Source organism: Panthera onca, chromosome E3, assembly GCF_046562875.1.
Source record: "Panthera onca isolate mPanOnc1 chromosome E3, mPanOnc1 haplotype 2, whole genome shotgun sequence".
Classification (NCBI taxonomy): domain Eukaryota; kingdom Metazoa; phylum Chordata; class Mammalia; order Carnivora; family Felidae; genus Panthera; species Panthera onca.
In genome coordinates, this window is record NC_138354.1 from 40,515,230 (window position 1) to 40,535,819 (window position 20,590).

The 20,590-nt window shown below is 57.8% G+C and overlaps 1 protein-coding gene across 3 annotated transcripts in view; it reads right to left on the minus strand.

Moving 5' to 3' along the window:
• The window catches only part of CRAMP1 (cramped chromatin regulator 1), a 57,384-nt gene that overhangs the window by 26,400 nt on the left and 10,394 nt on the right, over nucleotides 1-20,590 (minus strand). For 2 of the 3 annotated variants that reach the window (XM_078440274.2, XM_078440273.2), the window contains exons 3-6: nucleotides 18,482-18,684; nucleotides 12,141-12,294; nucleotides 7,525-7,608; nucleotides 4,640-4,688 (exon numbers count right to left, since the gene is read on the minus strand). In XM_078440274.2, the coding sequence (XP_078296400.2) occupies nucleotides 4,640-4,688; nucleotides 7,525-7,608; nucleotides 12,141-12,294; nucleotides 18,482-18,684 (490 nt within the window). Of the gene's footprint in view, nucleotides 1-1,970; nucleotides 3,125-4,639; nucleotides 4,689-7,524; nucleotides 7,609-12,140; nucleotides 12,295-18,481; nucleotides 18,685-20,590 lie in introns of those variants that run through there. The other variant, XM_078440276.2, reaches the window with a different exon arrangement.

The window sequence follows — 20,590 nt, forward strand, 5'->3', positions numbered from 1 at the left end:
GAAAAAGACACATTAAAACACGACAGGACAAGTAACACACGCCCCCGCGCGCATGCACACTCTGGATGCACTCTTGCGCTGGTAAATCCAGGTGAAGGGTACGGAGCGGTCTGCCATACCTCTGTTCCAACCTTTCCGATGTTTAAACTTTTTCACGATAAACTGCCTGGAAGGCGAACAGAGTGACCGTCTTGCTTCTTAGACACAGGCGAGTTTGGTGTGCAACACTCGTCTGTCCAAGCAAACAAAGCAGCTGGCAGCACCTGGCGGCGATGTACTTCTCTGCCTGGGATCTGCCGGGGGGCGGGGGGGCAGGGAGGGGCGCCCGGGGAACCCCGACGGACCGGTAAAGGGCCTGACAGGTGAACACCCGCAGCGCTGGATGTCACACGCGAAAGGCGCGTCACATCCAGACTTCACGGAATCCCAGGGCTAGGGAGGGGCGTCCCAGTTCGCAGCTGAGGGACGAGCAAGAGCCCGTCACCGAGGGCACGGAGGGAGCGTCCCAGATGGGGCAGCAGGAGGAAACGGCAGTCAGAAACCCGAATCCCAGTGAGGCGTGCCGCCTGCCACCCACAGCTGCGTTCCGGCGACTCTCCCGAGCACCACCCCACCCCCAGCCACAGCCGCGGTGATGGGGCCAGGAGGAAGGAGGAAGAAGGAAGAAGGAAGCAGGAGCCAGGGTACCACGCCCTGTGCTGAACCTGCCGCAGCCCAGGGCCTCACGAGCTCTGCGCCAGAGCTGGCTCCTACCCGTCCCGGAGGGAGACCAGCACTGGGGGGTCTCCCTCACCCCACAGCCCTCCAGGGGCTCCTAGACGGTCCTACCACCAGGCAGTGACAGCACCCATGCACGCTGAGGCCCAGTCAAGGCTGAAGCCACAGATGTTACGTTTTCGCTGCCAGAAACACAGACAAGTACGTTTTATAAACATAGCTCCACAGAGCAAATGTGATTATAGCAATTTAAAGCTAATAAAAAAGAACACCTTTCCCCAACATGGAACTTTTCTCTCCTAAATACACAAAGACACTATTGTTAAAGACTCAAATAACAAAAGACACGTGTCAAGTCAAGAACGGGGACGCCCCACTGTGTGGGTGGCCCAGCTGGTTAAGTGTCCAACTTTGGCTCAGGTCATGATCTCACAGCTCCTGACTTCAAGCCCCAGGATGGGCTCTGTGCTGACAGTTCAGAGCCTGGAGCCTGTTTCGGATTCTGTGTCTCCCTCTCTCTGCGCCCCTCCTATGCTCACGCTCTCTCTCTCAAAAACAAACCCTGAGGGGAGCCTGGGTGGCTCAGTCGGTTAAGCGTCCGACTTCGGCTCAGGTCATGATCTCGCGGTCCATGGGTTCGAGCCCCGTGTTGGGCTCTGGGCTGACGGCTCAGAGCCTGGAACCTGTTTCAGATTCTATGTCTCCCTCTTTCTCTGACCCTCCCCTGTTCATGCACTCTCTCTCTGTCTCAAAAATAAATAAATGTTAAAAAAAAAAAAAAAAAAAACCTTGAAAAAAAAAAAAGAACGGGGGCACAAAGAGAACTCCAGTGTGAGGTGGGAGCCCCGCATCAAGCCACCTCACTGTGGCCACGCAGCCACGCACATACCCCGCCTCTCTTACAGAAAAAGAACAGAGGCCCCTATGTCCCACCCAGGAACTGGTCTTCTCTGTGACGCCCCTTTGCTAGCGAGAGCCAATCTGAGATGTTACAAGCGTGGCTTGCCCATTGATCTGACCGCTCTCTAGAAGTGGGGTGGGGTCAGAGGGCATACGCACCGAGCTCCCGCTGTTTGCAAACACCCACTGTGGACGGCCGAAGCTAACGCCTCTCCACTCGCGCCTACCACTGTGACTGTCTGTCTGCCTTCCTTCTTCTCCTGAGCCGAGGGGGGTGGTACAAGGCATCTAGGGAGGCGGGCGTTAAACATCAATCCCCCTTCTGGATCTGGGTGGGGTCATCACGCACTCACAGGGCTGTGCAGGAAGGAGGCTCTGAGGGCATCCCTGCAGCGGTCCCCTGGCAGCACGGCTCAGGGAGGGAAGTTGCTGCCGGGGGACTCCGGCTGCAGCCCCACACCTGCGGATTCAGAGAGTTCACGCTGGAAGGTAGACACCCTCTCACACCCTCAATGTGACCTGCTACTGTCAGCCTTGACCTTGTTCTCCGGGTGAGGTCGTGTCCCATCTGGCTCCTTCCCGCCTCCCCGCGCACAGCCCACACCCGAGGGGGAAGGAGCCGCGCTCCCCTCCCAGCAGGCGGAGGTTCTACACAAATTACGTGGAACCTTGCAAGGAAGTTCATCCCTTGTCCCCCACAGAGTCACCCAATCACCGATGGCATTGGTCCAAACGCATGCGTGTTTAATATTTACGGCTCATAACCCAACTGTAAACATTCATATTAAACAGGAATCCTTGCTTGTCCAGAATAATCCTGACCATCACGTTACATCTGGGCTATACTGTGATGGTTCCTCACTGAGACCGAGGGCGCCCGGTGCCGTGTCTGAGGTTACCCGGACCTTCGGACCCCCAGCTCAGGGCCCGGGGCTCTCCAATCTCTGGCAGCCCCTAAAACTGATCCTCTGGACACTTTCAAACTTATCAAAACACGCCTTCCTCACATCAGATCAACCATGAGGCATCAGGCCCGCGTGCCTTTCCAGAAGCCCAGGAGCCCACCCTCTCCCTGTGCGGGCCCTCCCAACAAGACCAAGACAGAGCCTAAGACAGAGCCAAACGAACTGGCTTTGCCATCAAGCTGGCCACACACGCCCTGAGCAGAAAGAACCAGGAAGAGTCTCAGCCAACGACTCGGGCGACTCAGGTACAAGGTCGAGTGAGAGCTCCCCCAAAATCGCATCCGGGGAGAGCACTCCGCCTCAGGGCAGCTCTCGCCCGCTGGGCAGACGGTAGCGTCAGAAACCACCTCGACCAAGGACTTTGCCTGCCGTCCAAGGCTCCTTGGGTGCACACAAGCCGTTCGTTCAAAGAGGCCACAAACTCAAAAACTGTAGCAGGCGGCTGGGGGGGGAGGGGAGCCAAATGACCCACAAGGCCACAGCTGGTGGCCTCCAGGAGGCTCCCTCTGCCCAAAGACGAATTTTTAAGGTGACCCGCACTCCCCGGCGGGGGGGGGGGGGGGGGGGGGCAGGGGGTGAATTGGGGCTCGCCGGAGCAGCGGTGATACGCACAGCCCAGTTACCATCGGGCCTGTTCACAGAAATAAGCCCCCGGAACTGAACAGGGGCATCTGTAAGGGAAGCCACCGGGCTAGAGCCAGAGCAGAAGTCACACGGCTGGCCCCACCCGTCGGGGGCTCACACCTGAGGGACGGGCCTGCAGACCACCCGACAACACAATCAGGGAGGAAAGGGACCTGGGTGCGGGAAGGCCGTGACTGCAGAGGTGGCAGGGCCGACCAGCCCTCCACCAGCAGGGGGCCGGGGACGGCAGGTGAGTCCAGCGGAGACGAGGAGCAGGGATCTGGGGAGAGTACATGAGCTCGGGGCGGGGGGACAGACACGGCAGCCGGCGACAGGGGCCAGGCCGAGGGAGAAATGCACGCACACAGAAGCTGCAGACCGCCGAACGGGGGTGGTCAGGGCACCGGCTGGAGCAGCTATGAGAGGCCGAGGGGCCACACTGCCTCCACCTGACTGGGGAAAAAAGCAAGCGGTGGCCAGGGGAGACCTGAGAGTGTGGGGTCGGGGCCTTTCCCAGAAAGAACTCCCAGAGACTTCCAGCTGGGGCCCAGGAGACGTCTAGGACATGACGGGATTTATAAATCGAGGCACAGAATTGGGGACACGTTAGATTTGGAATCCCTCACCCACAAACGGGGACAGAGGCCCCGGGAGCACTAACACGGCCCACGAAGAGCACGCAGGGGCACAGAGCTCAGTACGCCCTTGGGATGGTCCCAGGAGGGGCGAAGGAGGAGAGAAGACCGGGCAGTTACAGGGCTGGAGAGCCGCGAGTCAGACACTTGGCTGGGGGCTGGGATCACCTAGCAAGGCTGACAGTGCAGGAGGGCTCCAAGGCCAACACCGGAGTCGGGGCCAGGGGGCAAAGCACATGGTGCCACTGGGACGACGGGAGATGGGGCACGTGGCAGGGGCCTAGTGCCACCTCCATGGCAGGAACGGCCTCTGCAGTTGGGCTAAGCAAACAGGAGAACCCCAAGCTCCCGGGCGCCATGAGGGTGAGGGCAGAACGCAGCAGCATCAGACCTGGCTTCGCCTCGTGGGGCACAGAGCCCCGGCAGGTGCGGGAAGGGGCAGCACAGGAGAGGGACCGGGAGGGCGACAGGAAAGTGGGAGAGGGCTTGCTCTGGTGAGAGGAGAAGGCACTCCCCAACACGAGGTGGGAAAGGGAACGTGAGGCGGGGAGGGCCGCGTGGACGCTGCCACCCCCGTGGGGGACCCGTGGGAAGAACGAGACAGGGAGCAGCCCAGGCCAAGTCTCCCTGCTCTCCCCGGGCTCTGAGAGGCTATCAGCTTGAACCCTGGGGAGGTCAGCACTTCAGGGACCTCGGTGAGCAAAGGGAAGAAAACCCCACGCATCTTCAGCTCTGCATCTCAGAGAAGGGCGCACGCGTCCACACAACAGCGATGCTCCCCGAGACGGGCCTACTCACCCTGCCTGGATGAGCTCGTTCAGCTTCGTGGCATTCTTGTCGTCCATACCTAAACGCAAAATAAATAAACGTGAGCACGGAGTAGTTCGGAGCAAACTGGGTCAACGGTCCCAGGTTGTTATCTTCAAGTAGAAAGCAAACACAAATGTTCTGTTCCTTTACAGAACATTCAGAGATTTCCAGAACACAATCCCTCCGGCAGCCGTGGCTCCTCCGGCAAAGCCAGTGCTGAAGGGGCCATCCGCACCTGCACGGCCCTCCTTCCCTTGGGACTTTCTCAGGGGAAGCAAGCGCTGCCTGCCTCCTGCCCAGACCCCCGGCACGCTGCACCTCTCCTCATCCCTGGCCTCCGAGCTCAGAGACTCGCTTCTCAGGGCGCCCGGCAGGCACACTTCTCCCTCTGGGCACGGTATCGTCGGTCGTGGATGCCTAGGTGCCCGGGGTGGACGAATGACAAACCGAGACCCTGTGCGTTCACTAGAGCAGACGCCACGTTCCTCTGCCCTCCCAGGGTTACTGCCGTCCTCAACAGAAGACACAGGGACAGAGAGCACACAGAGGTGGTGGGGGTTTGAGGGTCATCGCAAAATTCTTTGGGCTCTTCCGTACGTTTTGGGGAAACGAAATTAACAGGCCATAAACACACATCCAGGCGGAAAACCAAGACAAGAACAAAATCCTTAGAGCGGCCAGAGGAAAGTGGCGCATCCCCTCCGGAGGCGCGAGGACACAACGGTCAGCAGCCTCTCACCAGAAAAAGCGCAGGCCAGAGACGGGGGAATAATAGCTTCAAAGTGAAGACAGGGAAAACTATCAAACCGGAGCTCCACATCCGGCAAAAACACCTTTCGAGAACGAACACAACCTAAGGGCTCCTGGGTGGCTCAGTCGGTTAAGCGTCCGTCTCCTGATTTCGGCTCAGGTCATGATCTCACGGTTCATGGGCTCGAGCCCCACGCTGGGCTGTGAGCTGACAGTGTGGAGCCCGCTTGGGATTCTCGCTTGCTCTCTCCCTCGCTCTCGCTCTCAAAAATAAATGTTAAAAAAAGGTTAAGAAAAAGAAAAAGAAAACAACATAAAGCTTTACGGATGACTCACTGCTGAAAGAATTCACAGCCACGCACAACAAGCGCGTGGTGAGAAAGACCAACGCGAGCCCTGCAGACCGAAGGGAAATGGTGCAGAGGGAGCAGCCGCTGGGAAAGAGGCGCGGCAGGGGGGAAGCAGGTGCGCAGCCAAGCAGCCGCCCTGCAAAGAAAAGCTGCCCAGACACACGGTGTCTCCCCGGCCCCCCAACACCAGCCCCTATCGCAGAAGAGCCCCCGTGTGAGACTCAGTCCCGGGGGCAAGAAAACCTGTCACTTAACGGCCCAGGAGCCTACGGTCACTCGTTTTCATCCAACTGGAGCGTCCTGAGCCCCAGGGACAACGCCCAGGACAGGAGCTGCCACGATGCTAGACACGAGCAGCGCGTGTCCGAATCCCAGGAACACAGCAGGGACACCACGTCCGCTGCTTCAGGATTCGTGAGTCTGGAGACCTCAGGGAGAAACAGGCGTGTCCACCGCTGGCATGCCCTGAGCACGCTTCGTGCACAGCCCGGAAGCGGCTCCCAACGAGCAGTCACGAGAGGCTGTGGCCTGGCGGTGCCCTGCACGAGGCAGTACCCCGAAGCCTGCCCTTCCCTGCAGACTCACAAAACGACACAACAGTGTCCCCGCAAATGGACCCGTCGGGGGAGTGTTGTGGGGGGTGGGGCGCTCAGGCAGGGCCTCATGGGGTGCGTGTGCGAGAGAATGTGCGAGTATGACGTGCAACTGGGCTGGGAGGAACCGACGAGGCACCACCGGCAGGACTGGGTCAGCTGAGCTGCGGGGCGGCAGGAAGAGGTGCTGAGGTCCAAGTGCAGGGGATCCTGCGATAGCCAGGGAGGGTGACGGTAAGCCGTCTAAAGTTAGGGAGCAAGGCGCTGACAGATCAAGGCCAGAGTCACGCAAAGTCAGACTGGCTGAGACACGGGCACGGCAGGGACAAAGAAGGGGCCCCGCACACCACCCACCAGAAGACACGGGCGGGGAGCCAGGCTGGCCTATGCGGAGCAATCCATAAACGCCCGTCCCCCCCTCCTCTGCTGCTTCCACGCCCCTGCCCCGCTGCCCCCTCTGAGCGGCCCCCTCGCACGGTCTCATGGGGCCTCGGGAGCAGCCCTGTGGGTGAGCGCTCTTCCCCCGTGCGACGGTGGCCAGGGGCACCTGCAGAGACCAGCGCGCCCCTCTCCTCGGAGGTCACACGGGGAGGCAAGGTCGGCCACGAGCTGCTCGGCGCCCCAGGAAGGCCAGAGCAGCCGACGTCTATCGGAAATCTGGGTGCAAGGAGACGAGCAGCGAGACACCCGCGGAGGGACCTGGACCCTCCCAAGTACCAGTGTCTCGGGAGACCAAACGTGAGGCTGTTCTCGTCTACGGGCCCAAGGGGTGCCACAGGCTCAAGTGGGACCACGTCCCCAACTGGCGCCCGGACAGGTGCGTTGGGTTTTCCGGGAAAACTGAACGCGGACGGGTACTAGGGAAGACGGCAACACGTCGAGTGGTGACAGGAAGGCGGGCACGCATGACAACATGCCTGGGTCTAGGACGCCTGAGCGAGAGGGCGCGCACGTGTGGGGAGGGGTGCACGGACGTGGCCAATGTCGACGACACGCCGGCCTGAGGGAAAGTGAGGGTCTGTGGGGCCGTGGTGCTCACCAGTGCACCACACGTAAGACGTTTTCAAGAGTCAAGTCAGGGAAAGAAGAGCTGTGGCAGTAAAGACCCAACGGCGACGGTACGGCAGGCCCCGTGAGGAGCAGCCACACGTGCGGGGACCCCCTGGAGCCCCATACTCACAGCCCCCAACCTTCTTCCGCAGCTCGCCATAGCAGATCAGACCATACAGCTCCTGGGACGACTTCTTCAGCCCACGGGAGAACACTGAAAGACGAAGGACGGACAGCATTAGGGGGGAAGACACACACGCCTGGGTCGGCCAGCTCGTGGCACGGGAGGGGTGTGCGGGACGTTGACTCCGGGGACACGGAGTGGCGAGCCCACAGGAACACAGGGCTGCTTTTCAAATCTGCAAAGTGAGAAGTTAAACAAGAAACCTGGGGAGGGGCTAGAAGATGAGTGATGTCCAGGCAGCGCGATGGCCCCCAGGAGGAGAAACCGGGGGGGGGGTGTGGCCAGCTTCGGGGAAGGGGGGGGGGCGTGATCACTCAATCTGTCACGTATCTCTCTGCGCACACACAGAATCCGCCCGAGCTCCATGTGAGGCTGGCAGTCCCAGGACCGGGGAGGTGGGGTGTCGGACCATCTCTGACCGCTGACCAGCCCGCCCCGGGTCCCGGGCCACACGGAAGAGGAGCCACGGCCCCTACGATTACAAGTCTTGACACCCAACTCCTCAGCAACAGACCCCCTTCATGGGGAAGCAATGCATCCGGGTCAGACGCCACACATCCCCGCCCGCACCCTAGGTCCTGGCCTCTGGTGTGAGCAGAAGGCTTCCAGAAGCTCCTGAAATGACTCAGGACAGACTCGGGACAGAATGTGTCCCTTTCACACACCTCTCTTTCCTGCTGAGCTGTTGCCTGGAGCCGTCCTGGACACAGACAGCATGCAGGGACGGCAACGCAGAAGGAGGGCAGGCCCTAGGTCCCTGGCACCCGCCTGGACCGCCTATGCGCTAAGGTCTGAGATGCGAGAGAACCCTTCCATACTACCCAAGTTCCACGGCAGCTGCAAGCAAACTTGGATACAAGTTATCAGCCCAGCCCCAGCAGTCTGGTGGCTCTTATGTCGCCTCACAGAGCCGTGACCGGTGCACCTGAGCCTCCACTGTCCTCACGACTGCTCTCTCCGCCTTTCCAAAGTCGCAACGTTCACCCACGTGTAATTAAACCACCAGGCAAGGAAAGCTACGATATATCAACAGCTAAAAAATAAGACCTCGAATAAACAATCTAAAACAAAAGCTCCAAACCTCGCACAGGCTGCGAGGAGCCGGGGACTGCTAACACCACCGGTCAACTGCTCCTCAAGGTTCTCCTGACAAAGACACAAGGTCTCACTGGATTCCCACAGGAGATCGCTACTAAAGATGATTTAGGGTCCGCTGGGCAGAGGACGAACAAGCACGGGTCGTACCGACAACAGAACGGTGACAGCCATACAAGGGAACGAGGCTCTAACGCCCGCAGTGACGTCAGAGGTCACACGCAGAAGGCCACACGCTGTTTGGTACCGTCTGTGTGAAGCGTCCAGAGCAGCGAATCTACGGCTGCAGCAGCTGAGGACCGGTGGGCGGCTGGGCAGCGCCGAGCCCTGAACTAATGCCCGTGCGCCACGAAGGGGCGGCCGGCTGCCACCAACGTGCACCAACGTGCTCGCTGGGATCGGCCAGAAACCCAGGCGGAGCCGCCAGCTCAACGGAAGAAGGCTCTTCTCGTGGGCCACTATTCTGAGACGCCAAGAAGCACACAGGTCAGGTAAAGGACAGCGGGGACGTGGGCCACATCGTACAGAAGGCTGGGTCTGAGCCCGCAGGGCCTGCTGTGGAACCAACATGAGGTGCAGGGGTGGGACCCGAGAGCAGCGGCTCGTCCACCACTCAGCCCAGTCAGGGAAAGAACCGAAGAGGAGTCGCACCTGCCGGGACCAGGGGGTTTCAGGAGGCCATCCAGGAGGAGGAGGCGACAAAAACACAGAAAATCGACCCTAAGTGCCTCTCAAATCCGACCAAGAAAAAACCCCTGTGCGTGGTACTGCATCTGCCCTGGGGACCCGAGTGTCCCCAAAACAGTGGCCACTCTGCCCACAGTGTGGTCGGCATGAAAGACAGCGTGCCCGCCAGCGGTCCCAGAGTCACCTCCTCCCTCTCGCCCCGCAGCTTTCTCACGTGAAGAGAGCTTTCCGGGACCAGCCCCCGGGGCAGAGCCCCCTCTCGTGGATGAAAGCCGCTAGAGAACAGGATGTGCAACAAAAAAAAGTATTAAAAAAAAAAACACAAAGAGCCAAAGAACTACGACTGTGCCTGCGGCCGCCGGCACAAAAACATCTGTGAAGATGATGGATGTTGTCGAGTCTTGGACTCGACAGGACCTGGACCGGTGGTGATGTTTTCAAATCAATTAGAGATCCGAGCAGCGCTCTCAGGCAGGGGTAAGCACAGCCAGCAAACACATGGACGCCGTGGGGACAACCTGGTCAATGAGGACACGTGGCTGACTGGCCACCACGCACCCAGGCCAGCAGACGATCTTCCGTGACTGGTCACGTGGACACCGAAAGCAAATGAACAAAACAGTATCGTCAAGAGGGCTGCCAACTCTGACCGGGTGGTCCCCATCCACAGAATGGGCAGGCTGCTAGAAGGTGCTGGACCCACCCATCGCTCCGTGATCTGCTCCGCCCAGAGGCGCCAGCGGAAGGCGCTCCAGCAGTGAGAAATGACGGCGCTTGCTGGCCGGACAGCAGCTCAGCATGGCCACCCCCTGGGCACAATCGGGCACCGCACACGGGGCCTTGGTGGGAAGGCAGACGTGCCGCGAGGGGGACGAGACGCTCAAGATGAGACGCAGCTCGTTTCACCTGTCGTGTGAATTTACCCGAAGAAAGGATTTCTGGAGGAGACTGCCACGTGGACAGGGACGACGCATTACTTAAAAACACGAGAAGTGAGGTGCCGGTCTGAAAGGAAACATTTGCAGTAACGCCGACTCAAGGAAACAAGGCTGAACAGAAAGCACACGGAGAAATCCCACAGTGGCGGGAGAAGGTGGCCTGCAAGTCGACACACAAAGGAGGGAGGGTGAGCCACTGTGCTGAGAACACGGCAGGGGTGTCTGGGGAGAGGGCGCTGGCTCGGCCGTGGGGCTCGGCTCCCCCGCTTACCGTCGGGAAAGGATCTCCGTGTCCGAACCCGGGTTTTCTCGTGTGCCCTCGGGGTGGCGTGCTCAGCGAGCACAGAGCGGGCCAGCCCGCAGACCACAGGGGGCAGGGAAGGATCCGGGCCCGGCAGACGCGGCCCCGCTGTGGATCTGGCGACATGAGGGGCAGACTAGGAAGGGCAGGACCAGACGGGGAGAAGAGCGATGCTCTAGAACAGGACCAAAGGGGACCAGGCGGTGGGGACAGACCCCAGAAGCTCTGAGGTATGACCAGCAGGACTCTGACTGGCGGGTGACAGATGTCCACAAAGATTCAAAGGGAAGAAACTTCAAGGGACGGTGTCAGGTGATAACCGTGACCATCTGGAGCTTAGGCGCCCCCTCCCCAAGGGCTCCCAGACAGGCCAGTGGCAGTGAGAAAGGATTCCTCTAGGATAGCGGTCGCCAAATGCAGGCCAAATGCAGCCCACGACCTCTTTTCGTGAAGGAAGTATTTGGGGAACACGGCAATACACACGTGCGTACATCTGGTCTACAAATGAGCTAAGGCAGCAGAACGTGGCAGTTTTGTTAAAGACGGTAAACCCCGAAGCCCCAAATATTTACCATCCGGCCCTTGACACAAAGGCACACCCCTTGAATCGTGCTCTCTGGGCCTTTCTAAGGTCAGAGGAGGAACCCCAGGTGCCGGGGGAGGCCAGGGAAGAGGGGCGGATGGGTCACCCTGGGTGGTGCTGGCTCCCGCGTGACTAAAATACACCCCAAAGTGCCGAGGGAACGGCCCACAGGCGGGGCCCAGGCGGCAACACGGGAGTCCCCAAGGGCTGACACAAAGGGCTCACGGCAAAGGCTCAAAGTGGGGATGACCACCGCCATCTAGGTCGTCCTACGTGAGGATTCGTATTGTTTACACAGAAGGGTCAGAAATGAATGGAGTCGGTAGAAGCAAACGTCTGGAAGGACAGAGCTACGAGAGTGGCTGTGGAAATGAAGACCAGTGTCGAGAAAGGTGGAATCAATGATCAAGTGCTGGCGCGACCCGTGGGGACAGAGGGGTGGTCAGAATGGCTGCTCCGAGAGGGACGTCACACCCGCACTGGAGGATGACCCGGGTGGGTGAACTGAAGACAGGGCTACCCAAGCCTGGCCTCAAACCCAGAGGTGAGCCTCGGGAGAGCCAGCCCTCCACCCTGGCCCTGCCCAACCCCCGCCCCGAGGAGCCACCATCGGGGAGAGAAGGGTGGGCGTTGGCTGTGTGTGCGCGTGGTTGGCGGGGGGGGGGGGGGGGGTCCGATTCTGGCCTGCGCACCTGTGGCCGCCTCTCCTCATCCACTGTGGTGACCTCCCCTCCCAGTGGGGGACGCAGGCCCAGAGCACGAGGAATGCATTCAGCTAAACGGCCGGCGGTCACCAGAGGTACCAGCAGCCGGAGCACCGTGAGGCACCGGAGCCCTGGCAGCAGGGCCGGGTGAGAGCCACGCCGCAGTGTGTCTGATGGTTTTGCTGGAAACCAGCTCCGACCGGGAGCCGGCCGCGCCTCCCACCTGCCCAGGAGCCGAGCCTCAGCACACTCACCGTTATCGAAGTCAATGTACTTGGTGATCTTGTGCCACGTGCGGTAGTAGAAATGGCGGACCTGCTCTTTGTTCTTCACCATGCTCGCGGGCTTCCCTTTCTTCTTGTACTTGAGGGCGATGTTGTTCTGGATGGCTTCAAAGTCTTTCCCGTGCTGGAAAATCAAGCGCACGTTAAAGGCACAGAGCTTACAACAAGGCAGGCTTCCGTACCGCACAGACGCTTCCCGGGAAAGGAGAAAGCCGAACGGACCGTGCAGCGGTCAAGCACGTGTCCTTCACGGCATCGGCTTCAACCTCGCCTCTCCAGAACCTCAGGGGTTTTTTTGTTTTGTTTTTCGTTTTTCTGAAACCCCAAAGACGTGCGTGAAGACTGAGGTTTTAAGTGGAATAATGGATGAGGCAGCAATAGAAACTCAGGGATAAAACTGTCATAGCACAGGAGACCAAAGAGTAGGACCCCAGAGCAGGAGGACACAATGCTCATGGCTCAGATGAAAAGGTTAATGCCCAGAGTCCCCTAGAGACCATGAGAGAAGACAGCACCATGAAGACAAGTGTGCGAACACAGAACAGAAAGACGAAGGAGCTCAGAGTGTTGTATACCTGACCTCTTAAAACAATACAACCATCCAGAAACATCCTCGCTGCTCTGGTCAAACAAACTGCATCCTATACTCAAATACGGGACGCAAATATAAACACTCAGAGAACCACAGAATATGCTCTGAATACATCTACGAGCCATCCATCCTTCAACATCTTCGTGCAAAAGCTGAGAATGTCTGAGAATTTCAGATTGGAACTGACGCTCCAGAGAACACCGACACCACCAGCACTGTGCCAGAGCTGCAGATGCCATCGAAGCTGAGGCAGTGAGGAGTCCTGGGGAGAGCCCAGAGATGACAGCATGCCAGCAGCACTGTGCACCCCCGGCACCCATATCTTGGTTTCTAAATCCCACTTCCCGAGAGGAACCGGGGCCTCTTGGAGAGATGGGAGCAGGGAAAGTACCAGTGAGGCTGGAATATCTTGCTGTGCACGGATCCAAGTGCCGACGGCACCACAGGAGCCTGGGGGAAGAACACAGGAGGCAACCTGAAGAGGCTCCCAGTGGCCAAATCTGCCGCAATATGGGCAACAAGACCAACAATGGCGTGAATAGACTGTGACCCAAAGACTAGCCTACATATCCCTGAATCCACATGTAAAGGAATTACTGAATTCACACCTAAATAGGGGAGACGAAAGAGCTTTTCCTTGAATGAGATTTCCAACTAATAAGTGTAGGAATAACGAAGTCAGAAAATCGTGAAGGACAAACGCTGTAACAATGGTTATTTCAGATAAGAAGTGGCATTAGTGGCTAAAGTTAGTGGGGAAAAAATGAAAAACGGGTATTTATTTATGTAGCCTCAAAGTAAAAAAAAAAAAAAAAAAGACTAGGCAGCACAGGACCTGGCAGGTGCCACCTGAACGCAGTCACCAGGGGTCACACCACGAGGACGGGACAGGATGCACCCAGGACAGCCCACACTCCCGTGGCTTCCTTGACAAAAGTGCAAAGTGTGTTTAATCATAAGGAAAGCTCAGAGAAGCCCAGAGCTAGGGGCATTCCACAACCTAACAGACCACAAGTCTTCAAAGGGTCCAGGTCTTGAGAGCTGGAAGGAGGTCCCCAATGGAGTGCTCAAGAGTCATGTCCACTAAATGCAACGTGAGATCCTGATCCAGAACGGACATCAGTGGGAACACCAGCTAAACCTAGTAACACCTGCGGGTCAGTAAATGCTACGGTCCCACGTCGAATCTCATCATGCTGGCCCCACTGAGGTTACGTGCACATCGGGAAAGGTATATGGAATTCTCTGTACTCTTTCTGCAAGTTTTCCCTCCAAGTCTGAAATTCAAAGTTAAAGGGCGCCTGGGTGGCTCAGTCTGGTTAAGCATCTGATCTCGCAGTCCATGAGTTCAAGCCCTGCGTCAGGCTCTGTGCTGACAGCTCAGAGCCCGGAGCCTGCTTCGAATTCTGTGTGTCTCTCTCTCTGCACCTCCCCCACTCGCACTCTGTCTCTCTCAGATATAAACATGGAAAAAAAATTTTTTTTAATGTAAAGTTAAGAGGCATCGGGGTAGCTTAGCTGGTTAAGAATCTTACTCGTGATTTTGGCTCAGGTCATGATCTCACAGTTCGTGGGATGGGGCCCCGTGTTGGGCTCTGTGCTGACAGCATGGAGCCTGCTTGGGATTCTCTCTCTCTCCCTCTGCCCTCTGCCCATCCCCTGCTTGCTTTCCTCTCTCACTCTAAGTAATAAGCATTTTTTTTTTGTAATGAAAAATGAAAGTTTGAAAAAGAACTCGTTCACTGTTTAAAAAAACAGCTTGGGCACCTGTGTGGCTAAGTTAGTTCAGTGACCCACTTTGGCTCAGGTCATGATCTCACAGTTTGAGTTCGAGCCCTGCGTCAGGCTCTGTGCTGACAGCTCAGAGCCTGGAGCCGGCTTTGAATTCTGTGTCTCCCTCTCTCTGACCCTCCCCTGCTCATGCTCTGTCTCTCTCTCACTCTCTCAAAACTAAACATTGAAAAATTTGAAAACACACACACACACAACGGCAGGTAAAACACAAAAAGGCGTCTTCGATGCCCTCCTCTGGGCGCCCCGCTCCCCACAGGCCCCCCCCCCTCCCCACAGCCCTTGATCAGAACCACAATGGAACGCATGCAGACGGCCTCTCCATCTCTTGGCTTCGCTGCATGGCGGGAACCAAACCCACGAGGCACACGCTCTCAGTGGGCTGGAACCAGAATCTGGGTTTGGTGATTCCCCATCCCGTGTTCTAAGACGACGCTGCCTTCCGAGTTCCTGGGGTGCCTGTCAGCATGGACTTCCAACTTTTCAAGCTCCTGTTACACTTCCCTAATCAGATCGGCCCTTTGGGGCGGCTTTTTCGCACCCTGGCACCGCTCCCACACTCTGTCCCGCAGGGGCCTGCACCCACAAGCTACCCGGGGAGAACTAAGGACGGGAGCCTGGCCACTGAGGCGGAAGTCACAAACATGAAAAGGGAAAATGGGAAGTCGGCGACAGGCTTTGTGAAGAACCAACCAACACCGAGCGGGTAATGATGTCAAGGATGACAACAGTGATGTCAGCTCCCTGACAGGAACCACGGCCCACACCGGTTGCCACAGGAAGAGTCTGGGACAGGCCTGGCCCGTCTGCGTCCCTCCCGGAACCGTCCCAAGTTTAGTGGGTGGCAAGGGTGGCACTCCTGCCTCTGGGAAGTGTCTGAAACAGGAGACAGCACAGAAATGTCATCCCCCCACACAAACAGGGTGACAGAGGCTCCGTGCCATCACTAGAGTCCTGCACGGGTCGGGCTTGAGACTGCCCCTCCCCGTCCCTCTCGGTCATGACAGCTGCTCAGTCCCTTGTGCCTCTCTGTGCCGAGCTGGGTCTGTGTCGCTGGAAGCACAGCTGAGTCCCACGTGTGCGTGGAAAAGGCAGGAATGACTGACACACACCGCAGGGGCCCCTGCGCCCCTCAGTCCAAGCTGTTCTGTCACCCCCCCAACCCCAGCTCGTCAGCCCTACATCAAGGCCTCGCCAGGGTCCCACCGAGCCCACGTCAGACACACAGCTCAGCGGTAAAGCACACACTCGTCCTCTCTCTCTCATGCACACACACACACACACACGATACGTGGGACACCCAGTCCCAGCTGGGGAAAGCATGAAGTGACCAGAAGCGTCAACTATTATGGTTAATCCAGGATTTCAGGAGATCTCAAACACCTCGCTGGCGGAAAAAGTACAACCAGAAAGCCGGCCCAGCGACAAGGGACTGAACTAATTTACCCAAAGACAGGCGGGGCGGGTCACTGCCAGGGAACCCTCCCCGCACTTTTTTTTTTTTTTTCAACGTTTTTTTTTTTTTTTTTTTAATTTATTTTTGGGACAGAGAGAGACAGAGCATGAACGGGGGAGGGGCAGAGAGAGAGGGAGACACAGAATCGGAAACAGGCTCCAGGCTCCAAGCCATCAGCCCAGAGCCTGACGCGGGGCTCGAACTCACAGACCGCGAGATCGTGACCTGGCTGAAGTCGGATGCTTAACCGACTGCGCCACCCAGGCGCACTTTTTAACAGACGAGCATATCTTCTGCCCTCGTTCTGCACCCTGGCAGCCAGACCCCCACAGAGCTGCACCCCCCGCCACCCCCTGGGAAGGAGGGGCCACACCAAAGCAGCTAAGGTTTCAGGTGAGGGTCAGCTACACACTCAAGGACAGTCCTCGGCCCTCTGGTCTTCTACGCCTAACACACAACTTCAGGGAGGCCTAGTCCGGGGACGTGAGTATACAAAACCAGCCCGTGCTGTGCTCTGAAACCGTCATGGGGAGGGAAAGAACACACTTGACCTGCGTGAGGGACTCTGCACCTGGCAGAACGAGCCTCAAATACACACTCCGTGATCTCCCTGGACGACTGAGTCCCTCGGCATGGACACAGTGGCCTCCTCCAACAGGGACAGCAGAACCGAAGCACTCCCCGGAGGGAGAAGGGCAGCCAGGGGAATATTCTGCCATCGGCACGGAGTCTTCCCTCCGCGCGGCTCTAATCTCTCCAAGGACACTTGGGCGTATCAGCTCCAAAGCCCCTTTCTGCCATGAGCCCTGTTTGCCAGGCTTGGGAAGACTTTTCCATCACTCCCATTACTTCGCTATTAAAGAAATCAGGCTCGGGGCACCTGGGTGGCTCAGGGGGTTAAGCCTCCGACTTCAGCTCAGGTCATGATCTCAAGGTTCGGGGCTTTGAGCACCGCGTTGGGCTCTGTGCTGACAGCTCGGAGCCTGAAGCCTGCTTCACATTCTGTGTCTCTCTCTCTCTCTGCCCCTCCCCTGCTCACACTCTGTCTCTCTCTCTGTCTCAAAAATAAATAAACACGGAAAAAGTTAAAAAAAATAAAACAAAGGCATCAGGCTCGCTGACTGAGCAACCCACTCATGACACCGCACCCCAATGAGGCAACCTACAATACCGCACGTACACGGACGTTCACTCCAGCGCTACTTATCACAGAATCCGGAAGGAACCACCCCAATCAACAACACGAGGACGGTTAAACAGAGCAAGGGTTGGATGCAGGGTAAGCACTGAGGTGCTGCAGGCCACTAGTGTCTGCTGTCACTGCTCGATTTGGTCACTGTAGTCAAAAGCAGCCAGAAACCACGTACAAGTGAATGGGTGTGGCTGCGTCCCAGTCAAACTTCGTTTATAAAAACAGTGAGCACACAAGCCGGTTTGTTCTCACGTGAAGTAGAATGTTTTTAGGCGTTAACAGTATACCAAGCAAAAGAACTATAACATACCACGAAAAGGTACTTGAGATTAGTAAAAAGGGTATGTCTGGGGCGCCTGGTGGCTCAGTCGGCGGAGCGTCCAACTTCGGCTCAGGTCACCATCTCATGGTTCATGAGTTCGAGCCATGCTGACTCAGGTCATGATCTCACGGTTCCTGGGTTTGAGTCCCGCATCGGGCTCTGTGCTGACAGCTCAGAGCCTGGAGCCTGCCTTGGATTCTGTGTCTCCCTCTCCCTCTGCCCCTCCCCGGCTCATGCTCTCTCTCTCTTTCTCTCTCTCAAAAATAAAGTAAATGTTGAAAAAAAAATTTTAATAAAAGTAAAAAAAGTATGTCCACTATGGTTGCAAATATTTGGGAGTGCAAAACAGAGAAGTGAGAAAGGTTGGCAGGGAGCACAGCGGGGAGCATGTCAGGGAGCACGGCAGCCTCTCTTTAAAGGGACATTGGGATTGGGATCGGGGCAGGGGCGGGGGGGGGGGGGGGCAGCTTCTATTTTTAGGACTTTCCATTCTGTCCCAGGTCAGCTGTGACATCTCTCAGGGTTGAGCTGCCTGCTCTGACTGATGTGCCAAGTGTCCCCTTGTCCCTCCCTGTCAGGGACCGACCAAGCCTCCCGAGTCAGCCCACTCAACTGCACAGGGAAGGCACAGGGACAGGACAGTGCTCTTCAGGAGAGAATGTTCCTGAGACAACAGAGAGACTCTTGGAAGAGAAGGAAAGGAATCCAACAGAGACGCTTCCTAACAACCACCTCACTCTTAACCGGCTTTTAAAGTCACACGGTGAGGACAAAGGGCGAGGTCCATGGCGAGGCATGGGTCTCGGGGACCCACGCCTGCAGCCCATCAGGGGCTCCCCACCGAGCTGCTGAGCTAGGAGATCTGGTAGCCACGTGGCTAGCAAGGCAAAGGCAAACAGGGAAACGCGGACAGAGGCGAGAGGCTGGCCGTGCCGCCTGTCCTGGCCCCAGAGCTCACCTCGTACAGCCCCTCGAAGAAGGTGTTCTTGTCCTCTGTGCTCCACGACTCCCACTGCCGCCGGGCCTTCTTGCCTTCTTCCTTCTCACCGCCTGATGACCCCAAGTTCCGGGAAGAGGAGCGGGAGCCCCCGGCAGGGGCGGCAGAGGCAGCAGGGGCGGCCCCAGACCCATTTCCAGACGACGATCCGCCACCGTCGGCTCCTTGGAGAGAAAGAACTATACAGTGATCTGTCCTGAAGGCTGCAGGGCTCGGGGATGCCCCGCAGCACCCGCGTCAAGGGTGGCGCCACACGGGACGGCACCTGGGACCCACCACTTGCCCGGTGGGGCTGTTCACCGATGACCTCATGCTGACCTGACCTGACTCCTTCCGATCTTTTTACAGAGAGCAAAAGCAGAAAGAGGTTTCCGTGGACCCACTGAGAGAGCACAACGTCCCCACCGGAGGCAGACCGCCCTTTGCCCCGTGACCTGAAAACACACGTCACGTGTCACAGCGTCTCTCTTTCTCAGATGTGTCTGGGGTGAAGTAATTCTGGTTTTTCCAAACGAACGCAGTGAAATTCAAACTCAAGAAAACATTTAAGCATGTGTGAAATACCACCTTCTCTTAGAAACAACCCATACTTCAGAATGCAAATCACTCGATGCCTTTAAAAGAACCTTTAAAAGATCTCAAAGGTCCTCTTTGTTGAACAACTTCCACCGACAAAATCTGACATTCCACAGTGACCGGACAAGCCCGCAGGTGCTCTGCCAGCAACAGTGACGAGTCCCGGGAACGCACGCTGAACGGGAAGGGCACGGCGAAGTGTGACGGCTCGGCACTCCCGGGGGAACGCAGGCAATCCGCGAGGGGCAAGGGTCACCGATAGAACACGTTTACGACCTAGCCCACTCCTCCCACCCATCTGGCTCCTTCCTCAGAGAGAAGGGAAGCCCCCGCACACACCCACGATAGCCGGACTCTCCCTCAGGAACCTGCAGGACCATCGGTGGGGAGCAATGCAAACTCTCAACGGCTGGGGACGGGGGTAAAGTAAGACCATAAAGATAAAAGCACTTGGGAAAGCAAAAGCGAAACCAACGCTGAATATCGTGAAATGCTTTCCCGGTGAGATGATCGTAGGCTTGTCCAGGGAGGCCGCCTCCCCGCTCACTCAGGCAGGGCCTCCCGGCGAGGCTACGCCCGCCTCACCCCCTCGACAGGCGTGCGCCTCCAGATCCGGGGCAAAGACGGGGAGATCGCAGCAAAGCACAGGACGTGCAAAACTTTAAGCCCACTGATCCATCTCCGCTGGCCAAGACCACCCTGGAGAAACACGAGGCGTGGAGCGGGGGTGGCCTGAGGGACGGGGGGAGGCAGGGTCACCGCGAACCGAGAGGTCTGCCGGACGACGGCTCCGTGTCGCTGTGCCGAAATAAGGAGCATTTTCCCCACGAGTCAGCCCCCAGAAAGCAGAATGCATTGTCACACATGCAGAAAGATCACGCGGCTACGCAGAATGGGTGGGATTCTCTCACGTGGAAAAGCGTGCAAAAGTTCAGGGACTTCAGAAGCCAACAAGACTAGGGCCCAGAAACCGCCGTTTGTCACCGCTGCCCTGTCCAAGTCACTGCTGCTACCACGAGAGACCCTATACACACACTAATTAAAACTCAATAAAACACAAAACCCATACCCTCGGTCACACCAGCCACGTTTCTAGCGGTCAGTGTCCCCAAGTGGCTAGTGGCCCCTGTGCGAGACAGCACAGACTACTTCTACCTTGGCAGGAAGTGCCAGCGTGGTGTCCGGGAGCTTGATGCCCAAGGTCCCAAGCACGCTGTCGGAGGGGAAGACGCAGTCAGGGTTTCCCAGCGCGCCCCGTGTGCCTGCCACTCATTGCGCCACCCGCGTCCTCCCTCCTCCCAGGGGGCTGAGGGTGTGCTCCACAAACATCTGACTTCATCCATTCCTCACCAAACCAAACCCAAGATGTGACCTAGCGAACAAACCCAACACCCCCCAGGACGTCTCCGACAGGCGGCGACCTCCGAGCACACCTGCCGGGACACCTGGCTTCACACCATGCCCTGTAGAGCCAGAGGTGCTTCTCCCGCCAGG